This window comes from Pavona decussata, unplaced genomic scaffold (genome assembly GCF_977016875.1).
Source record: "Pavona decussata unplaced genomic scaffold, jaPavDecu1.1 SCAFFOLD_171, whole genome shotgun sequence".
Classification (NCBI taxonomy): Eukaryota; Metazoa; Cnidaria; class Anthozoa; order Scleractinia; family Agariciidae; genus Pavona; species Pavona decussata.
The window spans coordinates 88715-103962 of NW_028145582.1; the positions used below are offsets into that span (position 1 = coordinate 88715).

At 36.9% G+C, this 15248-nt stretch overlaps 1 protein-coding gene across 1 annotated transcript in view; it reads left to right on the plus strand.

The window, feature by feature from the left end:
• The window catches only part of LOC146463961 (uncharacterized), a gene marked incomplete at its 3' end in the record, with an annotated part of 74769 nt that extends 60470 nt beyond the window's left edge, over positions 1–14299 (plus strand). The window contains exons 2-6 of the mRNA XM_085083836.1: positions 9980–10245; positions 10904–11015; positions 12827–12949; positions 13524–13643; positions 14165–14299. Coding sequence (XP_084939962.1) covers positions 9980–10245; positions 10904–11015; positions 12827–12949; positions 13524–13643; positions 14165–14299 — 756 coding nt within the window. The remainder of the gene's footprint in view (positions 1–9979; positions 10246–10903; positions 11016–12826; positions 12950–13523; positions 13644–14164) is intronic.
• Between the last annotated feature and the right edge of the window lie 949 nt (positions 14300–15248).

Below are 15248 nucleotides of genomic sequence, written 5' to 3' on the forward strand. Positions count from 1 at the left end.
ATGTCTAAGTTATATATGCACACAAGAGAGGATGAAGGTAAGAGAGGTAATCCCCCATATAGGCCCTATTCCCATCGTAATCCCTCTGAAGTTATTTTTAGATCTCCCGCGAGATCCAGTGCCCCAAGAGGATTAGGTGATAGCCAATCATCTATCCTGAATTTTACCCACGTTGACAGCTAGGCCGATTCCCACGCAATGCTACGCGTCTTTCGCGAATTGATCTAAAAACAAAATGGCGGAACATGCATACAGAAGGCGTTGCCTGCATATGTTTTGTGGACGAATGCGAGTTTAAAGTGGTTATATTTCGACAACGCAGATTGGAAAAGAATCGCTCCGGCATGATTTGTTTTAGAGCCCAGCTGTGCGGAAATGATGCAAGAATATTACAATGCAACTAGCTGGCGAAAATTGAAAGCCGTGATTGAACAGACAAATACATACATCCCAACCCAGGCACGAATTTCGATATTTTTATCGCAGTGAGTACAAAATCCCTACAGTCATTGAAATCTACGTTTTATTTACTTTCTAATCTCGTATGTAGTTAAGAGATTCGTTGGAAGAAACGCGATAACAAATCTTTTTTTCATGCAAGACTATTACATTTAGCTGTCAAAACATTGAAAGCGGCGATTGAACAGACGAGTATAACCTCCAGCAAGAATTTTGATATTTTTATCTCAGTGAGTTTAAAATCCCTTTAGTCATTGAAATCTACATTCCATTAGCTTTCTAATTACGCATGTAGTTAAGAGATTCGTTGGAAGAAACGCGAGAAACAAATCTTTTTTCATGCAAGTGCTACATTTTAATAGCTGTCGAAACATTGAAAGCCGCGATTGAACAGACGACTATAAACATCACAACCTCCGGCAAGAATTTTAATATTTTTATCGCAGTGAGTACAAAATTGAATTCTACGTTCTATTTACTTTTAAATCACGTATGTAGTTAAGAGATTTGTTGGAAGAAAAGCGAGAAATAAATCTTTTTTCATGCGAGAGTGTTACATTTAGTTGTCCAAACCGCGATTGAACAGACGAGTATAAACATCACAACCTCGGCACGAATTTTGATATTTTTATCCCACTGAGTTCAAATCCCTTTGGTCATTGAAATCTACATTTCATTAGCTTTTTAATCACGCATGTAGCCAAGAGATTCTTTAAAAGAAAGGCGAGAAACAAATCCAAGCTTTTTCATGCAAGAGTGTTACATTATATTTGAATTGAAGCCGCGATTGAACAGACGAGTATAAACATCACAACCGCGGCACACAAAGTTTGATATTTTTGTCACAGTGAGTTTAAAATCTCTTCGGACATTAAAATCTACATTCTATTAGCTTTCAAATCACTTGTATTTTTTAGAGATTCGTTGGAAGTTACGCGAGGAACTTTTTTTTTATGGAAGTGTATGATTGTGATTAGCCGTTGTACAATTGAAAACGGTGAAAGATACGTAACGCGCGAGGTAACATTATCCGCGAGAAAATCGATACCTTCTAAAAATAACTTCAGAGGGATTACGATGGGGATAGGGCCTATATGGGGGATTACCTCTCTTACCTTCATCCTCTCTTGATGCACACAATTAATTAACACACCCACTTCTAACAACTACAATGTTTATCAGACCGGTGTTAAACTAAGCATCGCTTCCTTTCATAAGGGTTGGTTTTATGACAGCTTTAACTTAACGTGTCTAAAATTCACAATAATTTTCACTAAAACAGAAAATTAGGAGTACAGTGTTCGTTGGACTAACAGGAAGTCTAACCGTACGTTTTTAAACATACATAATCTGCCTTATAGTTATTGAAATTAATATATAGCTAGACAGGGGTTTTATGTTTAGGGTTAGCAAATAAAGTAGATGAGATGAGCAAAGTCATAAAGGATGCGCTTACCCTTCATTGGCCTTGATATGACAATTAAACATGTTGGCGCCACTTTGTTAGCCACAGTTGGTTTAGCTGCAGCATTAACAAGACAGAAAATTTCTTGCTTTTTGATAGGTCACCATAAGTGACATCGAAATTTCGTTTTCCGTCGCAATATCATTTTACCTAAATTTTTAAGTTACACAGTTTGATGCGAAGCCACTTCAGAGGAGGAATGGATTATTTCCTATTCTTGATTTTAATTTCCATAGCGTGTACAATGTCTACTCCAGTTCGCTCACATGGTAAAGGGCTATTTTGGGGGACAAATTTTGTTTATCGACTTTATGTTTTTAGCATTTTAGTTTAAATTTTATTAAAGTTTTCAAGCAGCTCTTTATCAGCTGTCGGTGTTAAGATGTTCAAAGCAATTTCTTACCACTAGAACATTTTTCAAGGAAAAAAAAAAAGGACCAAAGCGAAAGTTCAATTTTCATTGTTTTCTGTGTTGCCTTCTTCCACTCTTATTCAGTTTAAAAGGAAGGTAACTTGTTTGCGTTCATTGTCTTGATAGAACACCAAATTATTAGCACTGAGGAATGATTGAATATGTGTACGAAGATCACCAAGGGAAATTAATATGTTCAAATTTTAGAGCTGAAGATTATGCGTTTACGGATGGATCGTTGAGAAAAGCTAACTGCAAACTATCACATCAAAGAGCTGTTTTCAAAAGAAGTTTTAAGCACACGTGAAGGTAGAGATTTACCGAGGGTCTTTGTGGGTTCTTGTACGCACTCGTCGTGACCTCTGTCGCTATTCGTGCTTCTACAAAATGCCATCCACAGTCTCCGTACCGAAGTGTTCCAAAACCATGCTGGAATTCCGTGTCAAATCGACGTTATAATAGGTCGGTAAGTTTTTCCAAATAAATTTTAAAATTCATCAACATAATAAATGACATTGAACTTTTGTGTTACGATGAAATATATTTTTGGGGGGCTAAATTTTAAAGATGGCAGGAAAAAAGCGAGTTCCGGCGGAAAAAAGGTGTTTTATTTTTCATTATATCAGTTTTAAAAATTCCTCAATGTTCTTTACTTTTAGTTCGCCCCAAATTTGCCCATAACTTTGGGGTTAAGGGTACATTAAGGACGGTGCCTGCTAATATCGAAGTATTTTTGTGCGGCTTATGACTATGCGGGAAAAACAGATCTTAACAAGGCCTCTTGGAAAACAAAAAGAAAATTGGGGGCAACCACGCATTTTTTACTGATAATCAAGCAAAAATATCTCTAAAAAGCGCCAAAATATAAGGCAATGTATGGAATTTTTTCTCTAAATTGAAGCTAAATTATCTCTCAATAATGCATGGCTACCCCTAATTTTCCTTTGAGATACCAAAAATACTTGCTAAGTTCTGCTTTTTCCATATAGTTTTAAACCACGCAGAATTATCCCTGTATTGGTAGGCACCTCCCATAGGAAACCCGAGTATCTCGAGATACGCAGAACGTATGCGCAGTAACAGTAGTAGGCACCGTTCTTAAAATATCTTTTGATGACGTTCTAAAGGAAAAATCAATTTGGTATAACTCTGCACGTGTATGTTTCAATTGGACCAAATTTGGGCTATACTCACGGGGGGCAGATACGGTCCAGTTCATGACGTCATCGGACCACGCCCAATGTCACGTGACCAGAAACAGAAAAATGCATTTTAACTAAATGGCTTAAACTTTTTTTCCGCATTTTCTGCACAATAAGAATTCAAAAGTCGTTTTGAGGAAATTTAAGCATGCGTTTCGGTTTATAATGAAAATTAAAAAAATGAGAATGGAAATTGTGCTTTTTTGACCACTCTTTGCACATATTTTTTTGTTTTTTTTGTTTTTCATTTTGTCGCAAAACACATGCTTGAATTCAGAGGAAATATGTTTGTTTTAAAACTCAGCAATTACGATTATCTCTCGAGGCGGACAGTTCTTTTTTCGCGGCACCGGAAGTGGTGAGCGAATTTTCAGCGGCCTGGTGCCTAAGCATTATTGACCAGGCTGCTACACCGCTTGTCCCTTCCCAGCTAGCACCTTGGCCACGCTTTGTTCGGTGTGAGTACGCAATATTCTTCACATCGTGAGCGGTAGCTGAGCTGTTATTCCAATAGTGGCCGCGTGTCAGATAAAGGCCGTCGAACTGAATGTGCAATGAGGCCTAATCTCCACGTCGAACTGCTTCAGTTCTTGCTTCCTTGCACGCTCCAGTCGGCGATCCTAACGGTGAAATCCATTAAATAATATGGATCCACTGAGTGGAAATGACGTGATCCAGACCGAGAGTCCCGAGAATTTTGTGGTAATCTTTGAAATATTGCCCATTGACAAGGAATGAAAGAGCAACGAGATTACTTATTGCAGATCTCGGACGAGTTGTGGCTTTAACGACAGGAATGCTACTCTTCAAGTTGACTTTTTTCCCACATCGACTACACTCGAACTCGAACTCTTCAACTGTGTTTTGTTTTGCCGAACAAAATTCGAATTCAGTTTCTTTTTCACAGTCACAGTGTTGTAGATTACTAAAATTACTGTTAACTAGGTTCTTAAGCGAGGTTGATGTTGTAAGGAGAAGTTGTCCACCACAAGTTTCGAGCTCACCATTATCAGTCAGGTTTTCTATCGAGTTGTTAGCATTTTTGATGTAAGAATGAAATTCTTGAGCTAGAGCTGCTTTTAAGGATAATTTACAAGCCTCCTTGCTCTCCTTGCTTGCCGTCTCCATGCTGTCCTGGGAGAGTGGTTGCAATTTAGTGGCCTCGATAGCTTCGTTAATTTGTGTTTTATCTAAACGGTAGAGTTTCTCAGGTTCGGAAGGGCAGTTCACGGACACAGGTTCACATGGTGGCACAGTTTTATCGCAAAAGACGTCAGGGAGTTTCGGAGCGGTCAAAAAGGCCGCGGACGCAGAAGTTTTTTTGAACTTTGCAGGTGATGATAGCGCAATACTTATTTCAGTTTGTGTACGTCCGTACATGGATGACATTTTCAAGCAAAACACTCAAGTTTCAAACATAAAGGCACGACTTACATGTTGTAACCGTAAAGCAGAAAATTAATCAATAAAAATGTAAACGAAAAGTTTTTCTTGTCTTTGTTGCAACCAAGTAAAAAAGAGAGGTACCGGCGACTTGAATCGGCGACGCCGGGCCGGCGCCGGAAAAAGCGCGCGAAAAAATTTTGGCTGACCGGAAGTGAAATTGCACTTGGGTAGCAACCGTATAGCTTAGCAACGAGATACTTTAATGGGCCCTTAAAATAGTGCTCGGTTTTAAGAAATGGCGAGAAATTTTATAGCAGGTGGCGAATTTAGTTATATAACTGTCTATTTAAGCGTTCGATTTGCAAACTTCTATTGACTCAAAACATAACAACACCTACATATTTTAGAGCAACAATTTTCATGAAATTCTCAAAATAATATTTTTCAGTGAAAAATACATCCAAGCCGTTTTTAGCCGAGCTCGGCAGGCGCCTTGGTGAAACCCAAATACTGACTTTTTTTTCCATTTGTTTTGATCAGTGTGTATTCTGTCCTGCGCATGCAAATACATTACGGCTCCTTCTCGTATAACAGGTGGTTAAAGTGTAAACTGAAACGGCTTAAATGGTGAAACGTATCCAAGACACAGTTCAAACTCAGTCTTGAAAGCAAATTATTGAGCGTCTATGAATACACGGCGTGCTTTTTGACGAAATAAAAGCAGAAATCGAAGCGCAGAACATCTGCGCTATTGAGAATAGCAGGCTATTTAATAGAGGAACTCCAAAAAACTATAAGTCTCGTTACTTGGTTTGAATGGTAATCATACCCAACCCCAGGTCGCCTGTCGTATTACAGTATACATGCCTATAAAAATAAGTCTATAAAATAAAAGAAGCTTCGATTAATATTTGCCTTTTATTCTGAAATAGAAGAAGGCAATGCCTTTCTGGTTTCCTACTGTTACTCAACTTTCTAGCATTATTGTAAATGAGTAGCTGTTATGTATCGGGTGTTCCACAATGAGGGAACATAATGCTGTATGTTAAGATATATAGTTAAGCTTTGTGGTTTATTATGGTGTAATGATTTATGTTGTCAATTTAAAAAAAATCCAGAGGCTAATGAGGAGCCAAAAAAGTGATAAGTCAGTCATTTATAAAAGTGCAATCGAGTTCTTGATATTTCATTCAAGAGAATGACTCAACGATAAATTACATGTTATGTCGTAGAGTAACCCCTTGGAAACAAGTAATCCTATGTGGCCTCTAACGCAGGCGTTTTCCTGGATCGTCACAGAAATAAATAGTGAAACTCACCAATACATAAATTAGGGCCTTGATAACAATAAAATAATTGAATTGAATTGCATTGGATCGGATCGGATCGAATCGGATCGATTCGGATTGGATCAGATTGGATTGGATTGGGTTGGATCGGATCGGATTGGATTGAACCGGATTGGATTAAATTGGACCGGATTGAATCGGATTGGATGAGATGGGATGGGATGGGATGGGATTGGATTGGATTGGATTGGATCGGACCGAATTGGATCGGATTTGATCGGATTGAAATGTCGTCGAAGGTTAAAACTGTAAAGTGCGAATAACTGAGGCTTCTTTCCTAAAATGAGTATTATCCTTTTCACTCGAAACTACGTGCAACGACAAAAGTAAACAGGAAGTCTTAATGCTTTATGTAAAATGTGCCACTCAGACAATTATAACTCATGCGACAGTCATGTCTAAGTTATATATGCACACAATTAATTAATTAACTCACTCACTTCTTACAATTACTTGCGATGTTTATCAGACCGGTCTAAAGCTAAACATCACTTTCTTTCATAAGTGTTGGTTTCACGACAGCTTTAACATAACGTGTCTAAAATCTATAACAATTTTCACTATAACAGAAAATTAGTACCACAGTGGACTAACAGGAAGTCTTGCCGTGCGTTTTTAAAAATACAAAATGTGCCTTATTGAAATTAATATGTAGCTCGGCGGGGGCTTTGTGTTTAAGGTGAGCAAATAAAGATAATGAGTCGAGCAAAGTCATAAAGGATGCGCTTACCCTTCATTGGCTTAGATATGACAATTAAACATGTTGGCGCCACTTTGCTAGCCACAGTTGCTTTTTAAAACTGCAGCATTAACAAGACAGGACATTTCTTACGTTTTGATTCGTCACCATAACAAGTGATATCGAAAATTCGTGTTCCGTCGCAATTTTTGGGGGATACATTTTTTAAGTTACACAGATCAACGTGAGGCCACTTTAAAGGAGGAATGGATTGTTTTCTATTCTTGGTTATTATGTCGATCGCGTGTGCAATGTCTACTCCAGCTCGCTCACAAGGTAAGAGCTATTTTAAGGGATAACGTTCCTTATATCGATTTTTATGATATAGCATTTTAGTTTGTTTTCTCTTGAAGTGTTCAAACAACTCTTTATAAGCTGTCGATGTTAAGATATCCAATACAATTTCTTACCACAAGGACATTTTTTCAAGGAAAAAACCTTCGACTCGGACCAAAGCGAAAGTTAATTTTTTGTCGTTTTCTTTGTTGCCTCTTCCACTCCCATTCTGTTTGCAAAGTGTTTAGGAAGGAAGTTTGTTTGCGTTCAGTGTCTTGATTGAACACCAAATTCTTGGAAGCTAGGAATGATTAAATATATGCATGAAAATCCCCAAGGAGAATTAATGTTCTTTAAACTTTAAAACTGAAGAATAAAGCGTTTACGGCCGAGTCGTTGAGATAAGAAAAATGTAAACTATCCCATCAAGAGCTGTTTTCAAAAGAAGATTTTTGCACGCTTGAAGGAAGAGATAACCGAGGGTCTTTGTGGGTTCTTGTACGTAGTCGTCATGAAATTGCTTGCTATTCGTGCTTCTACAAAATGTCATCCACAGTCTCTGTACTAAGTGTTTCAAGACCATGCTGGAATTCTGGGTCAAATTGACGTTATCGAGATCAGTAAGTTTTCCCAAATAAATTCCAAAATTCATCACCGTAATTAATGACAGCGAGCTTTTGTGTTACGACAAAATATTTTTTTTATGGGGCTAAATTTTAAAGATGGAAAGAAAAAAAGCGAGTTCCGGTGGAAAGAAGGCAATTTATTTTTCATTGTATCAGTTTTAAAAATTCCTCAATGTTCTTAAATTTTAGTTCGCGCCAAATTGCCCATAACGTTGGGATTAAAATAGTGCTCGGTTTTAAGAAATGGCGAGAAATCCTATTGCAGGTGATGATGGTGACGTTGCTATCAAATTTAGTTATATAACTGTCTGTTCAAGCATTTGGTTTGCAAACTTGTGTGGACTCATAACATAACAACAGTTATATGATAAGTGCAACAATTTTCATAAAATTCTGAAAATAATATTTTAACAGTGAAAAATACACCCAGGCCGTTTTTAGCCGACCTCGGCAGGCGCCATGGTGAAGCCCAAATATTGATTTTTTCACATTTGTTTTGATGTGTGTATTCTGTCCAACGTATGCAAATATATTACGCTCCTTGTTGTATAACAGGTGCTTAATATGTAAACTGAAACGGCTTAGATGGTGAAACGTATCCAAGAGACAGTTCAAACTTAGTCTTGAAAGCAAATTAGTGAGCGTCTATGAATACGCGGCGTGTCTTTGACGAAATAGAAGCAGAAACTGAAGTGCAGAGCATCTGCGCTATTAAGAATAGTATGCTATTCAATAACACACATCGATTTAAAAAAAAAAAAAATAGGGAACTGTTCTATTAACTTTGTTATATTTCATTTTTATTTTAATGCATTTATGGGTGCTTGTCTAGTTTTGTTTTTCACCAAAGGCAATTATTTTGTTTTTTTACGAAAATGTTCATGTCGACTGCCAGTAATAAACATTTGTTCTTTTGGTCACATATTAAATTTTCTCTGTAAACCAACTTTTAAAGTCTCATGTTTTTCAAACTGCAGAAAAATTAGGGGAAAAAAAACCTCTTTTTCTACATATAGCTAGCAAAATGAGAACACTGTTGTAGCCCAAGATGACATATCAGTTATCAATTTTCCAGGTTTTCGTTGAAGCCGAATAAAATCGTCTTACCAGGGAGATGTAAACACGATGCAACAAGATGTCATCTCGTTACCATAGCAACAACCTTTTTTTGTCATTACAGTTAAAACCAGTCTCTTGTTGAAACAAATTATGTTTAGTCATATTGGGGACCAGATTGACAGTAATTCATGCATTCAAGTATTTGACAATGACAACACAGATTCTCCAAATCCAAGGTTCTGGTCGAGAGATAAAATATCCTAAAAGTGGCATGCCTTTACGTCTTCATGAACTTGGAATAGAAACACTTGAAGATGTTTAATGCAAACATCCACTTTATTCTTCTAAGTTTACCTTATTCAAATGTTTCGCACTTAAAGTAAACGGAAAAACGGTACCTTACAATCTCGTGACATGCTTGACCTCTTGCTTCTCGCTCCTTGAGAAGCGCAGGGCCATTTACACCATCTCTTGTTATTTTTCCCGTCAACCACTGTTGTAGACACTACTGTTGAGTGAACTGGCAGATGCGACGCTACTTGTTAGTCGTCCTACACGAATGTGCTCTTAAATTTGGTGGCTACTATAGGAAAGTTGTAGACAACCGGCTTGAATGAAGAAAGCTCATGAACAGCACATGTGAATGTTTTAATAAAAAGTGCATTGAAGAATATAACAGACGAAGAAAACGAAGAAGGGAGAGAAGAGGCAGAAAATTATTTACAAAATGGACTCTGTTTAGCTGTTTAATTTTTTTTACCCGTTTCGAGACTGGGCGCATATATATTCTCCATCGACTGAGTGAAATTTAACATTAAAAATTTCATTAAATTTTCTTTCAAAGTAAGTCTAACTTTCGAGTCAAGCCTTCATTTTTGACTTTCGTATTCTTGACCTCTCCACCAAAGTGAGAGCAAACTCATTTGTAGATATCAACCTCTTAACTATTGACTATCACCGCGCACAGAAAATTTTTCAGAATAATTTTCGCTTTCTATTCCTTTAGCAGAATCTCGCTCCTTGGAGTTTCCAGCTCCCTTCTTCTTTGCGAACAAACGTTTGACGAATCACACGATAAAAGTCATTGGCATCCTGGACATGGATCTCTGTGAGCTGATGTGTTACCGGGAGCCCAACTGCGTGAGCTATAACTTTAAAAAGAAGCCAGAAAACGGAGAAGTAAAAGACAGATGTGAGTTGAATAACTCCACTCATTTGGAGCACGACAGCGAGTTCAAAGATGATCCATCTTACTTCTATAAAGGAGCAAAGGTGAGGGTAACAGAAACTTTCTCCCCAAATCAAATCTTACCTATTCGGAGTATTTAAAAGAAAGTATCGTTATGAGCATTTTAAATTAAATCTAAGGTGTTTGGACTACAAGGAGTCCCTTATTTTTCTTAGGGATAGTAAAGCGGCCTAACCACACGGACGCGCGCGAAAATTGCTAAAGTTGCAATTTGCCGCATCTGATGGAGGCTCTTCTTTCGTGTCTTTAAGGGTATTAGATTTGAAAACGATGACCATTCCTACTAAAGTTTTGAAGCAATATTTTCAGTCCAGTGAAGCAGTCCATGTGCTACTCAATTCGTTATATGTTTTTTTTTTACAAGGGGAAAGACAAACTCTCGTGATTAGTCTTATAATAAGCTGGACGGAGGTATGAAGCAACAAAAGGCTGATACTTTGCAAGTAGTGAAGCGCGAAAATCCCAGATGTTTGAGCAAATGAGCCTCTAATGCCATTGTCTTTCTTTTTTTCCACTCATCATACCATTATTTGAAACTGCTGGCCTTGAGAACCAGTATACAATACCGCGGATCTATTTTTTTTTCTCATTTGACTAGTGCAAAAAATTTCAGCCCGCTTGACAAGTTATCAATCAACTTAAACCGGTAATATCTTTCTTCACTTTCTGCATTTTTTTAAGAACGCATGTGGAAAGAATCTATGCAAGAACAACGGAATTTGCCAGTCGGGTTTTACAGACAAAGGATATCGTTGTGTTTGTCAATCGGGATTTGAGGGTCATCATTGTGATGGTAAGCATGTTGAATTTAAAATTCTTATATTGCTAAAAATAATATTTAATTTTAAAATCTAAACTACAGCGAGCTTGATTTGACCGGTTCTTAATAGGTATTAATTCAAGTCGGGTCACTGTGACTAACACGTGCATGTACTCGATTTGCAGCAAAAGTCGGCCCAAATAGAATGAAGCAAGCCAAGTGATGTTAAGGCACCAGTATATATATCTTACAATCAAGCATTTGGGTACTATTTTCTTAACACTTCGCTAGTCAACATGAGTGTTTGATTGCATTTAACTTTTTTGTGAAAATAAATAATCGTTCCGCCGTTTATTTTTACTTTAGCGTTATTTTGGCATTTTTTTTAATTGGACCAACGTATTTAAGATAACTTTGCCATGCAACGATGTTTTTAAATCATTCAAATTTTGTGGCTGTCGTATCTCCACAGTCACTTAAATCTGTTCCATTAATACCGATCCCCTGCAATGCAGGCAGGCTTCTGAAGCATCAGTTTTTGATCGAGGAATGTGACAATTGGACACAGAATTTCTAATATTATATGAATGAACATTTGACGTATTTGTCAAACTCTGACATTCCATGTACGATAATTGTAAATTTCTCACATAACTTCAGCTAATTGCTTTATCCTCTAACCTTTCTCGGCTAAGATCATTTAAAGAAACTTCATCAAAACTTATAGTAAGAAGTTGCTGTTGAAGTTCAAGAAGCAATAGAACTTGTGATTCTCCAAATTCACATGTTTTTCAGTGTTTTTTTTTTTTATAATTTTTTCAACTTTACGTCACGAAGTTGGCACTTAAGTTAATTATTACTAATACTCAGTGAACCTGTTAACCACCCAATGCTATGAAATATATAATAATGACACAATGAAAATTCTCGGGGAAAAAAATTCTGACCCCCAGCTTCAACTGTGGCTAGAGCATCCAGCCTAGTTAAAACTGGAAGGTCGAGGGTTCGAGTCCTGCTAAAGGCTCGGAAATTATTCTTTTCCGAGAATTTTCATCGTGTACTTATCAACTATTTTATAATACTCAGTGGTCTCTGATAGAACTTGCAGCGTGGAAATCAAAATCGATAAATGTTTGAAATATGCTTCTAAACACAAAATACATAACCTTTTTGAAATTCGAATTTACTGTGCTATTTTAAATAACGTAACAACATGGCAGAAAATTCAAATTTCAAAATTTTCCTTCTTTAGAGCGGATAGAAATATAAAAAAAAATGGTTTAATTTTTAAAAGCTTTTGGTTTCTTTTCAAATATAGATATCTCAGACTAGAAAGAACAAGTCATCGACTTTATGACGTAATGTTCCCGCAAAAACTGAAAAAAAACCTGAGAAGATAGGAAGGCTACTCTGCTTGGAATTTGTACCAGAACTCAAAAAGTTACAAGTACCTTGTCACTTTTGAGGTGTTATATCCCAATCGTATATGGTTACGACTTGTAGCAATTTTAACCGTGTGACTTAATTGATCTACCACATACCTATTAGACCTATTGCCACTGAAAGGCCCTCTTTAGGGAGTGTCATTAAATTTTGCATTGTATTGTATTAAAGAAAACAAAGACCCCCAAGAAGGAAAATAATAATAATAATAATAATAATAATAATAATAATAATAATAATAATAATAATAATAATAATAATAATAATAATAATAATAATACTGTAATAATTATAACAACAATAATAACAACAACAACAATAATAAAAAAGAAAAATACGGGAAATAAGAATATGTTGCTGATATTTTAGCTAAGTAGATCGTGATCTTATATCTTTTTCAGATTTTGATGAATGCAACAAGAATCCGAGCCCTTGCCACACGAATGCCACTTGTGAAAACACCATAGGGTCGTACAAATGCAGTTGCAAACTTGGCTTTACTGGAGATGCGTACTCCTGTCGAGGTATGGATAAGTTTTCGTTATCTACAGCTTACATTACCGTCTGAAAGCCTAATATGTTTGTATTTAAAGGGACAATGTCACGGAGATTTTGCTGTATGCTAATTGGTAAAAACTGTTCAAATATTTCACAAACAACCTGTTTTGTAACATGAAATCGCTCTTAACACACCGGAACGAAAATATTACGAGGAAGAACAAACTATGTTTTCAAGTTGTAATCCACTTGCATGCTAGCCATCCACAGCCAAACTTACTGTTAACAAAACCAAGCTATTATTTTAACGATTCCATTGAAACTAATTCGAATTAATAACTAATAAAAAACGAATTAGTTTCTATAGAATCGTTAAAATTATAGTTAAGTTTTATTTTGTTAACAATAAGTGACACTAAAAAATAGGTGACACTGTACTTGGCTAATTGTCATGAGAAAGTGGCTAGGTCTAAATAAGTACCCCAAAACCTACAGGCTAACCGTTTAGGTGGACTGTTAGAGTCCTTCATCGGAGCCACGTCTCTCAGAAGTTAATAATTATTAAATTGCTGTATGTGGTCATCAATCTTTCTCCTCCAGATATAGATGAATGCTCGGCGAGTTCTTCCTGCCCGTTTGATGCCACATGCACTAACACTGAAGGATCGTACGATTGCATCTGTCCGGTTGGATATCGATATCTTGGAAATACCTGTGAAGGTAGTTTTTTGTATGTTTTAATTTTTAGTATTACAATACACAGCTATTTTAATTACCGTTGTCAGATATTAAAGCCTCAAGCTTACCCAACAACTCCGAGGGGTAGTATAGGTAGCTTTAAACCTTCACAATTCAGTTGTAATTTCACGGTAGTCACGGAATTACAACCAAATTGGGAAGGTTTAAAGATACTTATACTACCTTTCGGTGTTTTTGGGATAGCTTGACGCTTTAATAGCCGACAACGTTAATTGAAACATTCTGTATACATGTTTGCCTCTAGAGCTCAATAAGCTCATCTAGATATACATGCATGTCAAGACGGCGTTTCTGTCAACGTCACTATTCTCTACCTGACAGTGTAACAGGCATCGTGCTTTTGGAAATTTAAGTTTAACTTAGTCTGGGAAAAAAAGTTTTTATTTTCTTTCCTGAGATCGGCGCTGGGAAATCAAAGAAACCATTGGTGTAAATTAACACATGCAATAATGTAATCAGTTACTCTTTGCTGATTTTTTTAGATATCGATGAATGCACTCAAGGATCTCATGACTGCCACCCAAGCCTTGCTAGCTGCACAAATACTGTTGGTTCATACAACTGTTCTTGTAATCCTGGGTATGTGGGGGATGGAAAGAAGAGCTGCATACCAGAAGGTAAGACTATACAATTCCTATTACATTATATAAAGTGGATATTATTACAGAACTAGTGAGTTTTTTAGTCAAGTAGATATGATTAATAATTTTGAAATATCCGCCAGCTGATGTTCATTATTCTTATCATCCCTCTGCTTGACAACGGTTGGAAATAGTTCACAAACCGAAGTTTAATGGGAAGCATTTAAAAAACTAAACTGACCATAGCTCAATTTCCTGTCCAGGAAAGGGTGATAAGTGTTAATTAATCATTCCTTCCGTATTGCTGAGTTGAGAGATCTAGGAAATCGCTTAACGACTGTTTCCATGGAAACAGTGAGTTTTGTCTCCCTCGACCCGGAATGTTTTCGTTTGCTCGGCCTCACTCCATTGGGGCCAGTCATTATGGCCTTATTGTAAACCAGCTTAGAAGCGTTCAGTTCAGTGTGGTATGGTTTTTAATCCTGAAGCTATTGAAAGATCTTGTCAGGATTTCGTTGGTAGGTTAATTAAGTCTGATATTTTAATAAAGAATAAACACAATTTAAGTCAACGTGGTGGCAGAAATGCCTCCAGATGGAGGAGGGTGGGAGGGTTATTCCCCTTTATAAGTGATGGCACTGCTCCTCGGAAAACTTCAAAAACATCACTGAAAGGTACCAGAATGTACGACAACTCAATTGGCGCTTCCTTTAGGCTTAAGCACCTTACGAGGTACAAATTTACCAGTTACAAGGCACGAATAGTACCGCTGCCATTTTTGTAGGGAAGTACACCTTCCCTCCCGGGGCGTGACTATTTCATAATACTCAGTGGTTTCTGATAGAACTTCCAGCGTGGAAATCAAAATCGATAACTCTTTGAAATATGCTTCTAAACACAAAATACATAACCTTTTTGAAAATAGAATTTACTGAGTGTGCTATTTATATTAAGTAACAACAGCAAGGCGGAAAAACAAAGCCGA